Source organism: Piliocolobus tephrosceles, chromosome 10 (assembly GCF_002776525.5).
Source record: "Piliocolobus tephrosceles isolate RC106 chromosome 10, ASM277652v3, whole genome shotgun sequence".
NCBI classification, from domain to species: Eukaryota; Metazoa; Chordata; class Mammalia; order Primates; family Cercopithecidae; genus Piliocolobus; species Piliocolobus tephrosceles.
The window spans coordinates 51,420,324-51,440,407 of NC_045443.1; the positions used below are offsets into that span (position 1 = coordinate 51,420,324).

A 20,084-nucleotide genomic window follows, 5' to 3' on the forward strand; every position below is an offset into this window, starting at 1 on the left:
AAATATAACCTTAAGGTAGAGACAATTGCTCCCCAGGCCAAACACAGATCCCTCCAACCCCTCACTGTATCTTAGGAAAGCTGGGGTAAACTACAGATTCAATAAAATCTCAATATGAAAATCCCAAAAACCTTCCCCAATGCCCTGTGGCTTGGCCTGAACATATGCAGGGTGGCTACAGAACAGGAACAAAGAGTTAAGAATAATAAATGCCTAAGTTACAGGGACATGACCAATCCTTCATTAATGACACAAAGTAGAATGCACAAAGTAGTATGTGGTATGGCTGGGGGACAGTCAAGAACCATCTAGACTTTTAAGTGTTAGAAGCACCACAAGTCCAAATGCTCCCCAGAGCAGACTAAAACTGGATTGTTGTCCATGGCAACACTGTTCTCCACTATTCTGTCTATAATGAGAATATACCAATAGCAGGAAAACTGCTTTCACACATGGCAAACCACGAAGAAAAACAAGGATAACCTCAGACCACTTTTACTTGCTGTAACGGGGGGGAGAGGGTGCCAGCAAATAATGGATTTTTAGTAAACAGAAAAGTAAATATAAATGCAGTTGATAAACTAGAAAGCAATCACCAACTAATTGCAGATTATAAAGAAGAAAAGATACCCAAAAATCCTTCTCAAAATAGCAACCCAGTGGATGGCAACCCAGTGGATGGTAGTCAAGCTTTCCAGTAACCAGTTATTGATGATTCATAGCCTACATCAAATGAAGACTTCGATTTTGATACCAACAATGTCCCCAAACCAAACTTAACAAAGCTAATCACTGCTTCTCAGCAATTCAGGAAAAATTTAGAAGCAAATATACCATTGTGAACAAAAACACAGGAGCTTGTTTTGGGGACAGGAATTCCGACCTAGAGTCTGAGTGAAGATGTGGTTGGAAGCCTTCTCAAACATGCAAGTCCAGGGCTTTTCTCATCTTGCCTTCCCATCACCTGACCCTATTCTGAAACCACCCCTCAAGTCTTTAGCAAAGTCTGGTATTACAAAGGAGGGATCAACAAAGCGGGCAACTGGAATTAAAAAAAAAACTGTATTACTGAAAGTGCCCCATGAGAGCAAACAAATAATGACAATTTTATTTTTGTGCACAAAAATTAATGCAGGTGGCCAGGCACAGTGGCTCATGCCTGTAATCCCAGCACTTTGGGAGGCCAAGGTGGGTGGATCATGAGGTCAGAAGATCGAGACCATCCTGGCAAACATGGTAAAACCCCACCTCTACCAAAAATAAAAAAATTAGCTGGGCATGGTGGCGCACACCTGTAGTCCCAGCTACTAGGGAGTCTGAGGCAGGAGAATCGTTTGAACCCAGGAGGTGGAGGGTGCAGTAAGCCAAGATTGTGCCACTGCACTCTAGCCTGGTGACAGAGCAAGACTCCATCTAAAAATAAATAAATAAATAAATGAGGTGAATGTATTAGGATAAGGACAAGAGGAAGACAGACAATCACCTTGGAATTCTGAGACTACCTCCAAGAATCATCCACAGAAGGACGTCAGCCATTTAACCGGGGCTACAGATCAAAAAGGAAAAAATACAGTCCTGTCTCCTGAGAAATATCCTTATTTGAAGAAGCAGCAGGAGTTGATAGAAAACATAACTTCTTTAGTTTAGACACTGTTAAATCTGAATCTGGATCCTATACAGCTTCTCCTCTGGGATCTACTGAGGAGTGAAATCTAAATTAAGATTTAACTTAGAAAGCATGAAGATAGGCCAGGCGCGGTGGCTCAAGCCTGTAATCCCAGCACTTTGGGAGGCCGAGACGGGCGGATCACGAGGTCAGGAGATAGAGACCATCCTGGCTAACACGGTGAAACCCCGTCTCTACTAAAAAAACTAAAAAACACAAAAAAAACTAGCCGGGCGAGGTGGCAGGGGCCTGTAGTCCCAGCTACTCGGGAGGCTGAGGCAGGAGAATAGTGTAAACCAGGGAGGCGGAGCTTGGAGTGAGCTGAGATCTGGCCACTGCACTCCAGCCTGGGTGATACAACAAGACTCCGTCTCAAAAAAAAAAAAAAAGAAGAGAAAAAGCATGAAGATAGTATGTTCCAATTTTAAATAAAAATTATGTTGTCTGAAAGACAATAAAATTTTAGTACTGGGGGAAAAAAAAACTAGATTGTTATTTGAAGAAGAAAACACCATGGTTCTCTCCAGGTTTAAAATGGGTGCTCCCATGTAGGCTGATTTTCCGGCATTTGATCTTAACTTGAAGGCCATCTGCCTAGCCCAGCGATCAAAGAGCTGCTAAGCTGTCCTTGGTAGACTCTACTGGGCAAAGCTGTGCTATAACTCTGAAGAAAGGAAGATCTTTTAATGCTGATTATTGAAAGGATTAGAAAGATTTCTTGAAAGAGGACTAAAACACAGGAAAAATATACTTTTAGCATTTGAGACCTAGGTGTTTAAGGGTGCTTAGCGCTTAACTATTAACTCTTCTGAGGGGAGAAAGCTCCATGAAACAGGTTTCTGTTTGAGGCTGTTAATTCTTCTAGGGCAAGAACATCTACTCAACACTAACAAATGCTGGAAGCAGGCATCTGATTTCCTTTGTGCTAAGGGCTGAAATCAGTATTGGCCTCTAGCTCCCTATATTCCTATAGAACCAGCTGCAGGTAGGCAGGAAGAGAACAAAAGTTGTTTTGGCGGCACTCAGTACAATAAACCAAAAACAAGAAAGACAAAAGTCTATTAAAGAGATGATAAGTATTAGATGATACTGGGGTTATTTCGGTAAAAAGAATATCAGATTGTTATGAATGTCTTAAATATTACCTATAACCACAGCAGCCATGTGCCCCAAGTTTCTCAGAACCAATCTCAGTACCAAATATTGTCATGTTCTTTCTCCATATACTAGATTTTTAGTTTTAAAAATATGGTCACTACAGTTTACAAGCCCACTGCTACTGGGAGGCATATACTGGGCCACGTAGACAGGCTGTCATTTTCTGCAAATTGAGACCCAAATCACCTCCTCAGGAGCTCTGGCCTATTTTTGTCCTATTCTTGTCTACCCTAATTGGTATCCTTGGCTACACTTATGATAAATCTGTTTCCTGACCATCCTTTCCTTCTTTTAGATACCGATCAGATTAAGTACAAGCAATTGTCAATTATCCAGCACTTGATCTAGGCCTTTAATTCCTTCAGAGAGAGAAGGAATATACAGGTAAAACTCCCACCCACTTGAGGTATGGTTTATGAGCTCTTGCCCAGTCACATTACCATTCAGAAGGATTTTCCCAGCTGACTTAAACCAAAAGCTTCATTGTTCCAGTCTGTCATGTCACTGCAGCAACAGCTGTCACCTCAATTATGCAGTATAATTTTTGACATAATTTATATAAGCACACAGAATTAAATCAGCAGCTGAGCAGGGAAGCAATGTTAACAAATGCTATGAATGGGTGTATGATTTGCATATTATGTGGCTCATCTGTGGACTGGAGCAATCCATCCATTCCCCTCATTACTCTGAATAATCTAGAAATGGTGGATGCTCCTGGCCAGACAGCTGTATGTTTCAAAAATCAAAAGCAACAAGAAAAGCAGCCTCATGGCTGGTGCACTCTAGAATTAAGGCTATATTAAGCATTTATTCTTATTTCCTCAGCTTTGGGGCTGGGACAAGGATCCTCAAAACCCTGCTATTTCCTTACTTCTAATTGTGATTCTCTAGCCCTCCTCTATCACAAAAAGAAAAGGATAAAGTAGGGCATTTCTTGGGGGACAAAGGCAGAAGGATATGATCAGACAAATTTCTCAATATAATAGCAACACAAGAAGAAACCAAAAGGAAATATTTTGCTGAGTAAGGAGAAAAGGTTGTATCAACATACTAATAATGCCAGGGCCTGTCACTTTCCAAGGTGATAGTCTTTTAGGAACATGCCTTTATTGTTATTTATTTATACTTTTTAGAGACAGGGGTCTCACTACACTGCCCAGGCTGGTCTCAAACTTCTGGCTTCAAGCAATTCTCCTGCCTCAGCCTCCCAAAGTGCTGGGATTACAGGTGGTAGCCACTGTGCCTGGCCATGAAAATTCATTTTAAAAAATAAGATACAACTATAAATTTGAGGGCAGAAAAAGGGAAGAGCATTAATATTTTGGGGATTCTTGGTGGTAAATCCAGGAGCCAAGAATGCAAGAGACTTTTAACTGCTATGAATACTTAAAATTGATATTGTGGCCAACAGCTTACCTCTGAAACTTCCCCACTGAAAATAATGGCATGGAAGGGAAACTTGGGTCCACTGAGAAGTGAGGGTCAGGTTTGAAGCCTCTTTGGTAACAGGAATGCTTTGGGAGGCCACAAAAGTTGGCAGGGTTGGAGGGTGCCTAGCACCTTGGCACAAGCAAGCACCAGGCAAACACTCACACCTACATAAATATACAGTCTAAATATGAGAAATGGAAAGAAATCATACATACATACCATATGTGATAATAAAGACAATTGTACCCTACCCCATCATCCTCATGTTCTATAGCTAAAAATCTCCACAGTTAATAATCTTGTCATTTTATCACAAATTGATATCACTTTACAGAAGCAGAAGTGGAGAGTGCTAAAAGCAAGACCAAAAGTCCTGGGGCTAAAAGGAGTGTCTTGACAAATTTCAGCGTAAAATTTCAAATCTTCCAAAGGATGGAGTAATTCTGGGAAGATGAGTGAGGATGAACAACAGAGGGTGGCCCAGAAGACCACACCAGAAACCCTGTATTCTCCTGGGTAGAGCTGAACAAGGTTGGGAAAGCCCCAACAGGTAGGCAGTTGCTATTGGCTTTTTAACAGACGGGCAACATCCTTTGCATCTCAACATGTCAGAACAAAGGCCAGCTAGTCAGCAACATGTTCTAAGAACCAAAGCAAGAAACCAAAATTCAACATCATTGTGACAAAATCCCCCAATCTAAAAATCGACCAACCCTGAAAAGATCAAGACTCTAAGGTGATTAAAAAGTTAAAATTCATCTTGAGGTCACAGGGGAGCAGGAAGAGATCAGGGCAAAGGAAAAAAAAAATTGTGGGTATTACACTCAGTATGTAAATGCCTGGTCTTCACAGAGAGACACTCATCATTAATCAGACCATCAGTTATGTTACAAGAGAACCAATACCAACATTTCTCCTGTGGAGCACAGTGATAAGCACATTTTTTATGGATGTGTTTAGGATAGAAAGGGTTGGGTAGAAGGGAGAGGAGGCAGGGAGGTGAATGTATTATGTACAAAGAGAAATGACAGAGACCATCCCCTCCTTTAGCTCTTTGCTGTTTCTTTCTCTTTGTTTTCCGCATCCTCAGGATATGCATGCCATGTCAGTCTCTCTTCATAAAATGCTATCACAATTTGTGGACATTTCACGTTAGCTTCTTTTGCAAGAACCAGGTCAGCTTCATCTGTGTCTTTCCTGGAGAGAAAGAATATGAGAGTTAAAAGGAGAGGAACAGCGAAAGAATCTGTCCAGACATAAGTTTATATCATTATATGGATTTAGTTGACTTGATTTCCTCCTCACCTTGGTTTCAAGGTGAAAAGGACCCTTTCAATACTTTCAAGAAGAAATTTAAGGCCGGGCGCAGTGGCTCAAGCCTGTAATCCCAGCACTTTGGGAGGCCGAGGCAGGCAGATCACAAGGTCAGGAGATTGAGACCATCCTGGCTAACATGGTGAAACCCCGTCTCTACTAAAAAAATACAAAAAACTAGCCGGGCGAGGTGGCGGGCGCCTGTAGTCCCAGCTACTCGGGAGGCTGAGGCAGGAGAATGGCATAAACCCGGGAGGCAGAGCTTGCAGTGAGCTGAGATCCGGCCACTGCACTCCAGCCTGGGCGACAGAGCGAGACTCCGTCTCAAAAAAAAAAAAAAAAGAAAAGAAAAAGAAGAAATTTAAGTAAATGGATTAATACCTAATATATTATACAGAAACAGATGTCTGTAGCTAGAATTTAGATGTAAACCATGGTAGGCTTAGGTTAAAAAGCTGAATGATAAATAATATTAATCTGCTTCCAAAATGTTTATTTGTGAATACAAGCATGTGAGTGAACCCAATCAAACCTACATTCAGCTCTATTAATTATGCATAAGTCAATTATACACAGGTTGGTCAACCAGTTTCCAGATCATCTAAGTGAAGGGGTCTTAACCCTCCTCACTTTGTGTCCGTTTAAATACTCATTACCCCTCTGGTCAGAACTGTGGATTGGAACAACAAGCAAATAAAAATTTAGCTACAAATTTCAATTATCTCAGTTACACAACCTCTACTACCAAGTATAACAAAAAAAATCTAGCCACATGGTTCCTTAAACATGATTCCAAATCAATTTTTAAAAAATTAAAATTATCCTGAGAAGCCCAGGCACAGCAGCTCATGCCTGTAATCCTAGCACTTTGGGAGGCTGAGGCAGGTGGATCGCTTGAGCCCAGGAGTTCGAGACCAGCCTGGGTAACATGGTGAAACCCATCTCTACCAAAAAATACAAAAATTAGCTAGGCATGGTGGTGCACACTTGTGGTCCCAGCTACTTGGGAGGCTGAGGTGGGAGGATCACTTGGGCTTGGGAGGTGGAGGTTGCAGTGACCTGAGATTGAACCACTGAACTCCAGCCTGGGCAACAGAGCGAGACCCTGTCTCAAAATAAATAAATAATAAAAAACAAAATAAAATTATCCTGAGATGTGGACAAGAAAAATTACCACCTTATTGGAGCAGATACTCAAATATGGACTATGGTGGAAAAAGCTAATTAATGTTAATGTAAATCATAAGTAACCACATATGGCTGAGTAGGAAAAAGCAGTCCAGCCCTCGCGCAGTGCCTCATACCTATAATCCCAGCACTTTGGGAGGCCGAGGTGAGAGAAGCACTTGAACCCAGGGCAACATAGGAAAACCTGGTCTCTTCAAAAAAAAATTTTAAAAATTAGCAGGCCATGTTGGCATGCACCTGTAGTCCCAGCTACTCAGGAGACTGAGGTAGGAAGATAACTTGAGCTCAGGAGGTCAAGGCTGCAGTGAGCTGTGATCACGCCACTGCACTCCAGCGGGGGTGACAGGGCAAGACACTGTCTAAAATAAAATTTTTAAAAAGCAGTCCAGCCTGGGTGTGGTGGCTTACACCTGTAATGCCAGCACTTTGGGAAGCCGAGGCAAGTGGATTGCTTGAGCTTAGGAGTTCAAGACGAGCCTGGCCAACATGATGAAACCCCATCTCTACTAAAAATATAAACATTACCCAGGTGTGGTGGCACATGCCTATAATCCCAGCTACTTAGGTGGTTGGGGGATGAGAACTGCCTGAACCTGGGAGGCGAAGGTTGCAGTGAGACGAGATGGTACCACTGCACTCCAGCCTGGGTGATAAGGCAAGACTCTGTCTCAAAAAACAAAACAAAACAAAGCAAGCAGTCCATATAGCTCCTTACTTCTGAATATGGCAAATCTTCAAATACAGGTTTCTGGGTAATTTATCAGCAGTACTCTCATCAGATAAAATATTAAGCCTTTTGATTATATAACTGTTTTTTTTTTGAGGGGGGGACAGTCTCTCACTCTGTTGCCCAGGCTAGAGTGCAGTAGTGCAATCTTGGCTCACTGTAAGCTCCGCCTCCCAGGTTCACAACATTCTCCTGCCTCAGCCTTCCAAGTAGCTAGGACTACAGGTGCCCGCCACCAAGCCCAGCTACTTTTTTTTTGTATTTTTAGTAGAGACGGGGTTTCACCATGTTAGCCAGGACGGTCTCAATCTCCTGACCTTGTGATCTGCCCGTCTTGGCCTCCCAAAGTGCTGGGATTAAAGGCGTGAGCCACCACGCCCGGTCTTGATTATATAACTTTTAACGTAACATGTTTCTTTAGTGGCACTGTAACATAAACCCTCTATGTATCACAAATCCAGAATACTTGGAAACAGAGAGGTAGTGAGGGCCACACCATAAATCACCCTGTCTTTAAGAAATCAAATTAGGGCTGGGCACAGTGGCTCACGCCTGTAATCCCAGCACTTTGGGAGGCCAAGGCAGGCGGATTGCTTGAGGTCAGGAGTTCGAGACCAGCCTGACCAACATGGCGAAACCCCATCGCTGCCAAAAATACAAAAATTAGCCAGGCATGGTGGTAGATGCCTGTAATCTCAGCTACTTGGGAGGCTGAGGCAGGAGAATCGCTTGAACCGGGAGGCGGAGGTTGCAGCGAGCCAAGTTCGCGTCACTACACGCCAGGCAAAACAGACTCTGTCTCAAAAAAAGATAAATCAAATTGAGAAGAACTATTTCCTTTTCATCTTAGCGCCATTCTCTCTCTATAGAATGAAATAACTTGTGCTTTGGCCAGTATTAGCTTTAATGCTTTTTGTTGAGATTATTTTTCTCTTTTAGACATTATTCAGCAGGTTTGGCCCTCAGGGATGGCAGAAAGCCTCATTTGATGTCTAGCCCAGGGTCACAGGCCCATAGTCTTACAATAAGTAATTCAGAACTGTGTAAACAAATGGTTGTCATGTTTATATATATATATATATTTATTTTATTTTATTTTATTTATTTATTTTTTTTAAGAGACGGAGTCTCCCTCTGTCACTCAGGCGGGAGTGCAATGGGTCGATTTCAGCTCACTGCAACCTCCGCCTCCCAGGTTCAAGCAATTCTCCTTCCTCAGTCTCCCAAGTAGCTGGACTACAGGCATGTGCCACCACGCCCAGCTAATTTTTTTATTTTTAGTAGAGATGGAGGTTCACCACGTTAAGCAGGTTAGCCTCGAACTCCTGACCTCGAGCGATCCGCCTGCCTTGACCACCCAAAGTGGGGATTACAGGTATGAGCCACTGCACCCAACCTTTATATATTTTCTACCTCAAATTTACCTTTTTTTCTGATATGTAGTCTAATATAATTTGGCTTAATAGCAATCCATTCTGAAGCATAATTCCCATTTAACACTAATAATTGGTATCAGCTAAGGATCTCTGATATTCCAGGAGTTCAAGACCAGCCTGGCTAACACAGCAAAACCCTGTCTCTACTAAAAATACAAAAATGGGCCGGGCACAGTGTCTCACGCCTTAATCCCAGCACTTTGGGAGGCCAAAGCAGGCAGATTACCTGAGGTCGGGAGTTCGAGACCAGCCTGAACAACAAAGAGAAGCCCTGTCTCTACTAAAAATATAAAAAGCCGGGCATGGCGGTGCATACCTGTAATCCCAGCTACTTGGGAGTCTGAAGCAGGAGAATTGCTTGAACCCGGAGGTGGAGGTTGCGGTGAGCCAAGATCACACCATTTGCACTCCAGCCTGGGCAACAAGAGCAAGACTCTGCCTCAAAATTAATTAATTAATTAATTAATTAATTAAAATACAAAAATTAGCCAGGCGTGGTGGTAGGCGCCTGTAATCCCAGCTACTTGGGAGGCTGAGACAGGAGAATCACTTGAACCCAGGAGGCGGAGGTTGCAGTGAGCTGAGTGAGATGGCGCCACTGCACTCCAGCCTGGGCAACAAAGAGCGAAACACTGTTTCAAAAAAAAAAAAAAATCTCTGACATTGAAAATTCATGGGAATGTGGCAGTCTTGCCACCCTATCTTCCGCACAAATTCAAGTCACTGGCAAAGAAACACAATTGTAACATGAAGCCAAATCTCTCTCACCATTTCATTAGGAACATTAAATCACCACAGGAATCTGTTGCCCCAATGATCTTTTCTGGTTCCAGTCCTCTCTCAAAGCCCCGAGCGATATCATTGCTCTGCTATAAATAGAAGACGAAGAAAGGTTACAGCTTGTGGAAAGAGTAAAGAAACTCCCTGTTTCTAGGCTCAACAAAACACAACCTAAGTTAATATCTCCTGATATCATTTCTGTCACCAATTCAGAAAAATTTTTAGAACTTAATACTAAGTACTGACAGTGACAATGAAGTGACAGTGATGCCAAGAGATATTTTTGTAAGATGTGATTATCGGCCGAGCACGGTGGCTCAAGCCTGTAATCCCAGCACTTTGGGAGGCCGAGACGGGCAGATCACGAGGTCAGGAGATCCACACCATCCTGGCTAACACGGTGAAACCCCGTCTCGGCCGGGCGCGGTGGCTCAAGCCTGTAGTCCCAGCACTTTGGGAGGCCGAGACGGACGGATCACGAGGTCAGGAGATCGCGACCATCCTGGCTAACACGGTGAAACCCCGTCTCTACTAAAAAATACAAAACCGTCTCTACTAAAAAATACAAAAATCTAGCCAGGCGAGGTGGCGGGCGCCTGTAGTCCCAGCTACTCCGGAGGCTGAGGCAGGAGAATGGCGTAAACCCAGGAGGCGGAGCTTACAGTGAGCTGAGATCCGGTCATTGCACTCCAGCCTGGGCGACAGAGCAAGACTCCGTCTCACAAAAAAAAAAAAAAATGATGTGATTATCTTTCCTGGAATTCCTCCAGAAGACTGGAGGTGAATCCTAAAAGTCTCTAATGTCCTATAAGATACTCTGGAGTCAGCCAGGCATGGTGGCTCACGCCTGTAATCCCAGAACTTTGGGAGGCCAAGGCGGGCGGATCACAAGCTCAGGAGTTCAAAACCAGCCTGGCCAACATGGTGAAACCCCATCTCTACTAAAAATACAAAAACATAGCCAGGCGTGGTGGCAGGTGCCTGTAACCCCAATTACTCGGGAGACTAAGGCAGGAGAATTGCTTGAACCTGGGATGCGGAGATTGCAGTGAGCAGAGATTGCACCACAGAATTTCAGCCTAGGCAACATAGCAAGACTCCGTCTCAAAAAAAAAAAAAAAAAAGATACTCTGGAGTCAACATCTAGGAATTCCTCTAATCCCACTCACTTGGAATCTCCTTAATATTGTAAATAAGCTTCTGAAATGTTAAAGAATACCCTGTTTACCCTAACTATATCTTTTCATCTTATGAACTTCAAATATACTACCTCTCTCTCAATCTTTATGTTTTTAGACTTTTAGTTTACCTTAACACTAACCAATAATTTTAACACATTTTACTGTCACCTATATTTATGAAAGAATAGAGGTAAGAATTATGCAAGGCCAATACTATTAAATAGCAACATTTCAGAGATCACAAATACCAATACCTATATGCTTGGTTGGACAGAAGGCCCTGGTCAGTGCCTATCCCCTCTGGATGTAGATGATTGCTAGCATTAGAAGGCAGAACTGGACTGTGATTGAAAACAAAAACAAAAAACTGGCTTGGTGCAGTGACTCATGCCTGTAATCCCAGCACTTTGGGAGGCTGAGACAGGAGGATTGCTTGAGACTAGGAGTTGAAGACCAGCATAGGCAACTGTCTCTGTAAATTAGCTGGGCACAGTGGTGCACACCTGAAGTGTGCTACTCCAACTCAGGAGGCTGAGGTGGGAGGATCCCTTGGGCCCAGGAGTTCGAGGCTGCAGTGAGCTATGATCACGCCACTGTGCTCCATGGTGGGCAACATAGTGAGAACCTGTCTCTTAAGACAGAAAGAAGGGGCCGGGCGCGGTGGCTCAAGCCTGTAATCCCAGCACTTTGGGAGGCCGAGACGGGCGGATCACGAGGTCAGGAGATTGAGACCATCCTGGCTAACATGGTGAAACTCCGTCTCTACTAAAAAATACAAAAAACTAGCTGGGCGCAGTGGCGGGTGCCTGTAGTCCCAGCTACTCGGGAGGCTGAGGCAGGAGAATGGCGTAAACCTGGGAGGCGGAGCTTGCAGTGAGCTGAGATCCGGCCACTGCACTCCAGTCTGGGCGACAGAGCGAGACTCCGCCTCAAAAAAAAAAAAAAGACAGAAAGAAGAAAATTTGATAATTGATGAGTATTGAAACTTGGTCTAAATGCAGTAATACAATCTAGACAAGGAGCACAGGTTCTAATCCAGGTGTAATAATACTGATGAGAGCCAAAAAGCAAAATTTTATACAAGCCAGGTAATTTTTTTTTTTTTTTTTGAGACAGTCTCCCTCTGTTGCCCAGGCTAAAGTGCAGAGACGCAATCTCGGCTCACTGCAGCCTCCGCCTGTCAGGTTCAAGTGATTCTCCTGCCTCAGCTTCCCGAGTAGTTGGGATTACAGGTGCATGCCACCGCACCTGGCTAATTTTTCCATTTGTAGTAGAGACAGGGGTCTCACCATATTGGCCAGGCTGGTCTCAAACTCCTGGCCTCAGGTGATCCACCCCACCTTGGCCTCCCAAAGTGCTGAGATTACAGGCGTGAGCCATCACACCTGGTTACGCCTGACTAATATTTGTATTTTCAGTAGAGACAGGGTTTCACCATGTTGACCACACTGGTCTTGAACTCCTGGCCTCAAGTGACCCACATGCCTCAGCCTCCCAAAGTGCTGGGATTACAAGTGTGAGCCACCACACCTGGTCTAAACTAGGGAACTTTTAAAAACTTTATTATGGAAGATAATGTTAGCCTCTCCAGTGGCAACACAAAAAAAAGATTTAGAGGTGCCCAAATGAACTAAATATCTACTGCCTGATTTTCATAATAAAATCTTTTGATCTTATGTTCACTTGCTTTCCTCCGAGACATACAAAGCATTTGGGGTCCAGGTGGTCCCTAAAGATACCAAAATCCACAACTGGAAGGAAATTCCATGCATGGATCAATAAGAGATACTGACTTTTAAAAACATAGCCTCTTTTAGGGGCGCTTATGGGGAAGAAGTTCCCAGATGTTCACACAGCTGCTCACAGCTGGAATGCTGGCACATGGACTAAGTTGTAAATCATAACTGGCAACTGAAAACAGTTTGCTACATAGGGAGGGGAAGGGGAGGCAAATGGAAGAAAAATGTTCAAGCTGCTGAAAAGGAGCCGGGGCGAAGAAAATGCTAAAATCATCATACAGGCAGTAATCTTAAATCAGGCATATTGCAAACAACAAATTTCTTCTCCAGGGGTCTTAAAAAAGATACACAATCCCCTCCTGTACCTTTAAAACATACAATCACCTATCATCCCAGCTGTCTACCTGACAGCAGCCAGTACTGCTAAGAATGCTATCAGGGGCCCCAGATGAACATTATGATGTAAGGGACATGTGGGGGTTGTTTTCAAGGTCGTCAGCTTCAGAACCTGGCCTAAGAACAAAACTCTCTGCACTGGCCAGCGCTTCTAAGTCAGATTATTCAGACAGGTCTTTTTTAAAAATGACAGAGGCCAGGCATAGTGGCTCACGCCTGTAATCACAGCACTTTGGGAGGCTGAGGCGGTTGGATCACCAGGTCAGGAGATTGAGACCATTCTGGCTAACATGGTGAAACCCCGTCTCTACTAAAAATACAAAAAATTAGCCAGGTGTGGTGGCATGTGCCTGTAGTCCCAGCTACTAGGAAGGCTGAAGCAGGAGAATCGCTTGAACCCAGGAGGCGGAGGTTGCAGTGAGATCGTGCCACTGCACTCCAGGCTGGGCGACAGAGCAAGACTCTGTCTTAAAAAAAAAAAAAAAATTCTAATTTTACTGGTCTGGGGTGCATCTTAGGCACTAGAAATTTTTTTAACGTACCCCTCAGGTGATTATGATGTGTAGACAGGGTTGAGAACTAATGTTCTAGAAAGGTATATATCTAATTAGAATGAAGATAAATAGGGATGATTGTGGCTGCTACTCTGGAAGGCTGGAAGATTCCGAAGTAGACTTCTGCTTTTATTAAATGTAAAGTGTATGATACATCCTTCACCACAAAAGGCTTCATAACCTTGAAATAAATGAAAGGAATGGAAGCTGGGGGCGGGAGGAGATGGAAGAGTGTGTGTATTTATGTGCCCACACACAAATGAAAAAAGAGAGAGGCAGTAACAGTGCTTATTCTACTTACTTGAGAGCTAAAGATCAGAAGGATTAAAGCAACTAAATCAAACCAAAATTTCATAAATACACTTCCCAAACTGAAGAAGATTCAAAAGACAAAAATTAATTTTGTATGTCAAGTATGTAGAAATAATAGATCAAGAGAATATAAATGCCACTGAACTGTACACTTTAAAACTGTTAATTGAGCCAGGTGCAGTGGCTCACACCTGTAATCCCAGCACTTTGGGAGGCCAAGGCAGGTGGATCACCTGAGTTCCAGAGTTCAAGACCAGCCTGACCAACGTGGAGAAACACCCTCTCTACTAAAAATGCAAAACTAGCTGGGCATGTTGGTGCATGCCTGTAATCCCAGCTACTCTGGAAGGCTGAGGTAGGAGAATCACTTGAACCCAGGAGACGGAGCATGCAGTGAGCCAAGATCATGCCATTGAACTCCAGCCTGGGCAACAAGAGTGAAACTCCATCTCAAAAAAATAAATAAATAAAAAATACAAATACAAATACAAAAATTAGCTGGCTGTGGTGGCACATGCCTGTAATTCTAACTACTCAGGAGGCTGAGACAGGAGAATCGCTTGAACCCAGGAGGTGAATTGAAGGTTGCAGTAAGCTGAGATCATGCCCCTGCACTCCAGCCTGGGTGACAGAGCAAAACTCTGTCTCAAAAAAAATAAATAAATAAAAATAAATAAAATATTTAATTGTATATTATATGATTTTCACTGCAAAAATCCCCCACTTTGGGAGGCCAAGGCAGGCGGATCACAAGGTCAGGGGTTTGAGACGAGCCCAGCCAACATGGTGAAACCCTGTCTCTACTAAAGATACAAAAAATTAGCCAGGCATGGTGGCGTGTGCCTGTAATCTCACCTACTTGGGAGGCTGAGGCAGGAGAAACACTTGAACCCAGGAGGTGGAGGTTCCAGAGAGCCAAGATCACACTATTGCACTCTAGCCTGGGTGACAGACAGAAACTCTGTCTCCAAAAAAAAGGAAAAAAGAAAAAAGGAAGTGACATGGCAAACATTTCAAAGCCCCGGCCGGGCATGGTGGCTCATGTCTGTAATCTCAACACTTTGGGAGCCCGAGGCAGGCAGATCACAAGGTCAGGAGTTCAAGACTAACCTGACCAACATGGTGAAACCCCGTCTCTACTAAAAATACAAAAATCAGCCGGGCATGGTGGCGTGCACCTATAATCCCAGCTACTACTGAGGCAGGAGATTCATTTGAAGCCAGGAGGCGGAGATTGCAGTGAGCTGAGATCGAGTCACTGCACTCCAGCCTGGGCAACAGAGCAAGACTCTGTCTCAAAACAAAACATTTCAAAGCCCCTTTCTATTCTTAAAAAATTCACCAATGAGCCTCTTTCTCTAAGATAACTAAGTCCCCTACTTATAGAGAAGGCAGAGGAGTGATTTAACAGTTTACAAAGATTTAATTTTGCCACCTTAATACAATTCAGTGGCTACAAATTACATTTCTCACTTAGCCAGGAGAGGGAGCTGTAATCAACATACCTCCCTGGAAGCTCTTTTGTTCAACAATTTACCTCATAGGTCCATCCTTACAATAGAAATAACCATATTAAAATATGATACTTCTATGTATTATTATTATTATTATTTTGGTGGCAAAAGAATAGTTTGTGGGGGAAAAGGGAAAGGAAGCTTACCTCTCTCTTTTTTTTGGATTTGATATCATCGGCACTGTTTGAGAAATTCGATTTCCTCTTGTTACTTTCTGACTTCTCCCTGGGTTTATTATTTTCACCCTCCTTCATCTTCTTATACTTTTTCATAAATTCGGAAATTAGCTCAGGGCAATCCAAGTTTTTCTCAGGTTCCCAAGTATTGTGCTCCCTGGGTAAGAAAAATGGGAAAAATAAAAAAAAAAAGGCGGGGGAAGTAAAGAATGAGGAAAAATATCCATTGCCTTATTTCAAAGAGGACATTCAGACAAAAAGCACAGAGAAACCCTACGCTTTAAAGAAGATAACAAGTTTGATCCTAGATTTCTACCTAGGAAAAATCAAAAAAAAAAAAAAAAGGCCCATACAAAGACTTATTTACAATTGTTTACAGCAGCATTTTAATAGTCAAAAACAGAAAACAAATTCAAATGTTCATCAATGGATAGTGACATGGAAAAACAAAATATGGTATATCCATACAAAGGAATATTATTCAACAAAAATAAACAAAATACTAAAACATGCTACAACTTGGAAGAAACCCAAAAACATTATACTAAGTGAAAGAAATAAGACACAAGATACTACATACTATCTAATTCCATTTATATGAAATGTCTGAGAAAGACAAAGTTATAGAGACAGAAAGCAGATCAGCCAGGCACAGTGGCTCACACCTGTAATCCCAGCACTCTGGGAGACTAAGGCAGGCAGATCACTTGAGGTCAGGAGTTTGAGACCAGCCTGGCCAACACAATGAAACCGTGCCTCTACTAAAAATACAAAAAATAGCTTGGTATGGTAGTACACACCTGTAGTCCTAGCTACTTGGGAGGCTGAGGCAGGAGAATCGCTTGAGCCCAGGAAGGGGAGGTTGCAGTGAGCTGAGATTGCGCCACTACACTCCAGCCTGGGCGAAAAAGTCATACTCTGTCTCCAAAAAAAAAAAAAGCAGATCAGTGATTGCCTGGGGCTGAGGGAGTTGTAATTAACTACAAACGGGAATCAAGAGAATTAATTTTGGGGGACATGAAAATGTTCTAAACCTGGATCACAGTGGTGGTTGCATAGCTCTATAAATTTACTACAAATCATTTAATTGGAGCCAGGCACAGTGGCTAACGCCTGTAATCCCGGCACTTTGGGAGGCACTCAGGAGTTCAAGACCAGCCTGGTCAATATTGCAAAACCCTGTCTCCACTAAAAATACAAAAATTAGCTGGGCTTGGTGGTGCACACCTGCAGTCCCAGCTACTCAGGAGGCTAGGACATGAGAACTGCTTGAATCTGGGAGGCTGAGGTTGTAGTGAGCCAAGATTAAACCACTGCATTACAGTCTGGGCAACAGAGTGAGACTCTATTACAAAAAAAAAAAAAATCATTTAATTGGGCTGGGCGCAGTGGCTCACGCCTGTAATCTCAGCACTTTGGGAGGCCAAGGTGAGGAGATCACTTGAGCCCACCAGTTCAAGACCAGCCTAAGCAACACAGCAAGACTCTGTCTCCACAGAAACTTTAAAAATTACTCAGGCATGGTGGCTTGCAACTGTAGTCCCAGCTACTTGGGAGGCTGAAATGAGAGGATCCCTTGAGCCCAGAAGGCTGAGGCTGCAGTGAACCGTGACAGTACCACTGCACTCCCACCTGGGTAACAGAGTAAGATACTGCCTCAAAAAAAACACAAACAAAAAAGAAAATCACTGAATTTGTACAATTTTTTTTTTTTTAAGATGGGAGTCTCACTCTGTTTTGCAGGCTGGAGTGCAGTGGCGTGGTATCGGCTCACTGCAACCTCCAGGTTCAAGCGATTCTCTGGCCTCAGCCTCCCCGGTAACTGGGATTACAGGCGTGCGGCCACCAATTTTTGTATTTTTAGTAGAGACGGGGTTTCACCACGTTGACCAGGCTGGTTTCGAACTCCTGACCTCAAGTGATCTGCCTGCCTCGGCCACTCAAAGTGCTGGAATTTGAGTGGCCACCACATCCAGCCTGAATTGTACAATTTCAATGGGTGAATTTTACGGTGTTTATACCTCGATAAAGCTGTTTAAAAACCCAAATTTCAGCCAGGCACGGTGGCTCATGCATGTAATCCCAGTACTTTGGGAGGCTGAAGGGGGTGGATCACCTGAGGTCAGGAGTTCCAGACCAGCATGGCCAACGTGGTGAAACCCTGTCTCTACTAAAACTGCCAAAATCATGGCTGGACGCGATGGCTCATGCCTGTAATCTCAGCACTTTGGGAGGCTGAGGCGTGCGGATAACGAGGTTGGGAGTTCGAGACCATCCTGGCTAACAGGGTGAAACCCCATCTCTACAAAAACTACAAAAATTAACCAGGCGTGGTGGCACACGCACACGCCTGTAGTCCCAGCTACTCAGGAGGCTAAGGCAGGAGAATCACCTGAACTCAGGAGGCAGAGGTTGTAGTGAGCCAAGATCAGGCCACTGCACTCCAGCCTGGGTGACATATGAGACTCCATCACAAAACAAAACAAAACAAAACAAAACAAAAAACAAAAAATTATCTGGGTGTTGTGGTGCACACCTGTAATCCCAGCTACCTGGGAGGCTGAGGCAGGAGAATCACTTGAACCTGGGAGGTGGAGGCTGCAGGTTGCAGTGAGCCGAGATTGTACCACTGCACTCCAGTCTGGGTGACAGAGCAAGACTTCCTTTCAAAAAAAAAAAAATTGCTGGCTAGGCATGGTGGCTCATGCCTGTAATCCCAGCACTTTGGGAGGCCAATGTGGGCAGATCACCTGTGGTCAGGAGTTTGAGACCAGCCTGGCCAACATGATGAAACCCTCTCTCTACTAAAAATACAAAAATTAGCCAGGACTGGTGGTGCACACCTGTAGTCCCAGCTATTCAGAAGGCTGAGGCGGGAGAATCACTTGAGCCCAGGAGGAGGAGGCTGCAGTGAACTGAGATCACACCACTGCACACCATCCTGGGCGACAGAGCAAGACTCCATCTCAAAAAATAAAAAATAGGCCAGGCGAGGTGGCTCATGCCTATAAATCCCAGCACTTTGGGAGACCAAGCACTTTGGGAGACCAGCACTTTGGGAGACCACTTTGGGAGCAGGTCACGAGATCAGGAGATGGAGACCATCCTGGCTAACATGGTGAAACCCCGTCTATACTAAAAATATAAAAAATTAGCCAGACATGGTGGCCCGCGCCTGTAGTCTCAGCTACTCAGGAGGCCAGGCAGGAGAACTGCTTGAACCCAGGAGACAGAGGCTGCAGTGAGCTGAGATCGTGCCACTGCACTCAAGCCTAGGCGACAGAGTGAGACTTCGTCTCAAAAAAAAAAAGAAATGAAAAATAAAAAATAAAAATAAATAAATAATTCTTAAAAATAAAAACCCAAATTTGAATTCTGGTTTCAAAGTGGCAAAAACAGCATGATTTCACACATACAATCATCTGTGCAACTCCCGGAAAAGACAACTTAATAAATAATAAATTATGCGGCCAGGCACGGTGGTTCATGCCTGTAATCCCAGCACTTTGGGAGGCTGAGGCAGGCAGATCAAGAGGTCAGGATATCGAGACCATCCTGGCTAACACGGTGAAACCCCATCTCTACTGAAAATACAAAAAATTAGCCGGGCGTGGTGGCGGGCGCCTGCAGTCCCAGCTACTTGGGAGGCTGAGGTGAGAGAATGGCGTGAACCCGGGAGGCGGAGCTTGCAGCAAGCCTAGATCGCGCCACTGCACTCCAGCCTGGGTGACAGAGCAATACTCTGTTTCAAAAATTAATAATAATAAATTATGCACCGCCCTTTTATAATCTTAAATAACTGTTACTCATATTTTTTTAGATTTTTTTTTTTTTTTTGAGACAATGTCTCCACCCTGTCACCCAGTCTGGAATGCAATGGCATGATCACGACTCACTGCAGCCTTGACCTCCCAGGCTCAAGTGATCCTCCCGCCTCAGAATTCCAAGTAGCTGGGACTATAGCAGTGCACCACCATGCCCAGCTACTTTTTTTTGGGGGGTAGAGATGGGGTCTCACTATGTTGCCTAGGCTGATCTCAAACTCCTGGGCTCAAGTGGTCTTCCTGCCTTGGCCTCCCAAAGTGCTGGTGTGACAGGAGTGAGCCACCACACCCAGCCCATCTTGGGTATTTTATTTGTTGGTTTTATTTGTTTATTATTTTTTATTATGTTTTTTTCTTTTTTTTTTTTTTTTGAGACGGGGTCTGGCTCTGTCGCCCAGGTTGGAGTGCGATGGTGCGATCTCGGCTCACTGCAAGCTCCGCCTCCCAGGTTCACGCCATTCTCCTACCTCAGCCTCCGGAGTAGCTGGGGCTTACAGGCGCCCGCCACCATGCCCGGCTAATTTTTTTGTATTTTTAGTAGCGACGAGGTTTCACCATGTTATCCAAGATGGTCTTGATTTCCTGATCTCGTGATCCGCCCGCCTCGACCTCCCAAAGTGCTGGGATTACAGGCATGAGCCACGGCGCCCGGCCTATTTTTTATTATTTTTTGAGATGGAGTTTT

The 20,084-nt window shown here is 44.0% G+C and overlaps 1 protein-coding gene across 1 annotated transcript in view; it reads right to left on the bottom strand.

Moving 5' to 3' along the window:
- Positions 1–4,552: 4,552 nt before the first annotated feature.
- Positions 4,553–20,084, bottom strand: part of CBX5 (chromobox 5) — a 45,411-nt gene continuing 29,879 nt past the window's right edge. Inside the window, exons 3-5 of the mRNA XM_023210898.1 lie at positions 15,546–15,732; positions 9,692–9,792; positions 4,553–5,455 (exon numbers count right to left, since the gene is read on the bottom strand). Coding sequence (XP_023066666.1) covers positions 5,305–5,455; positions 9,692–9,792; positions 15,546–15,732 — 439 coding nt within the window. The 3' untranslated portion in view covers positions 4,553–5,304. The remainder of the gene's footprint in view (positions 5,456–9,691; positions 9,793–15,545; positions 15,733–20,084) is intronic.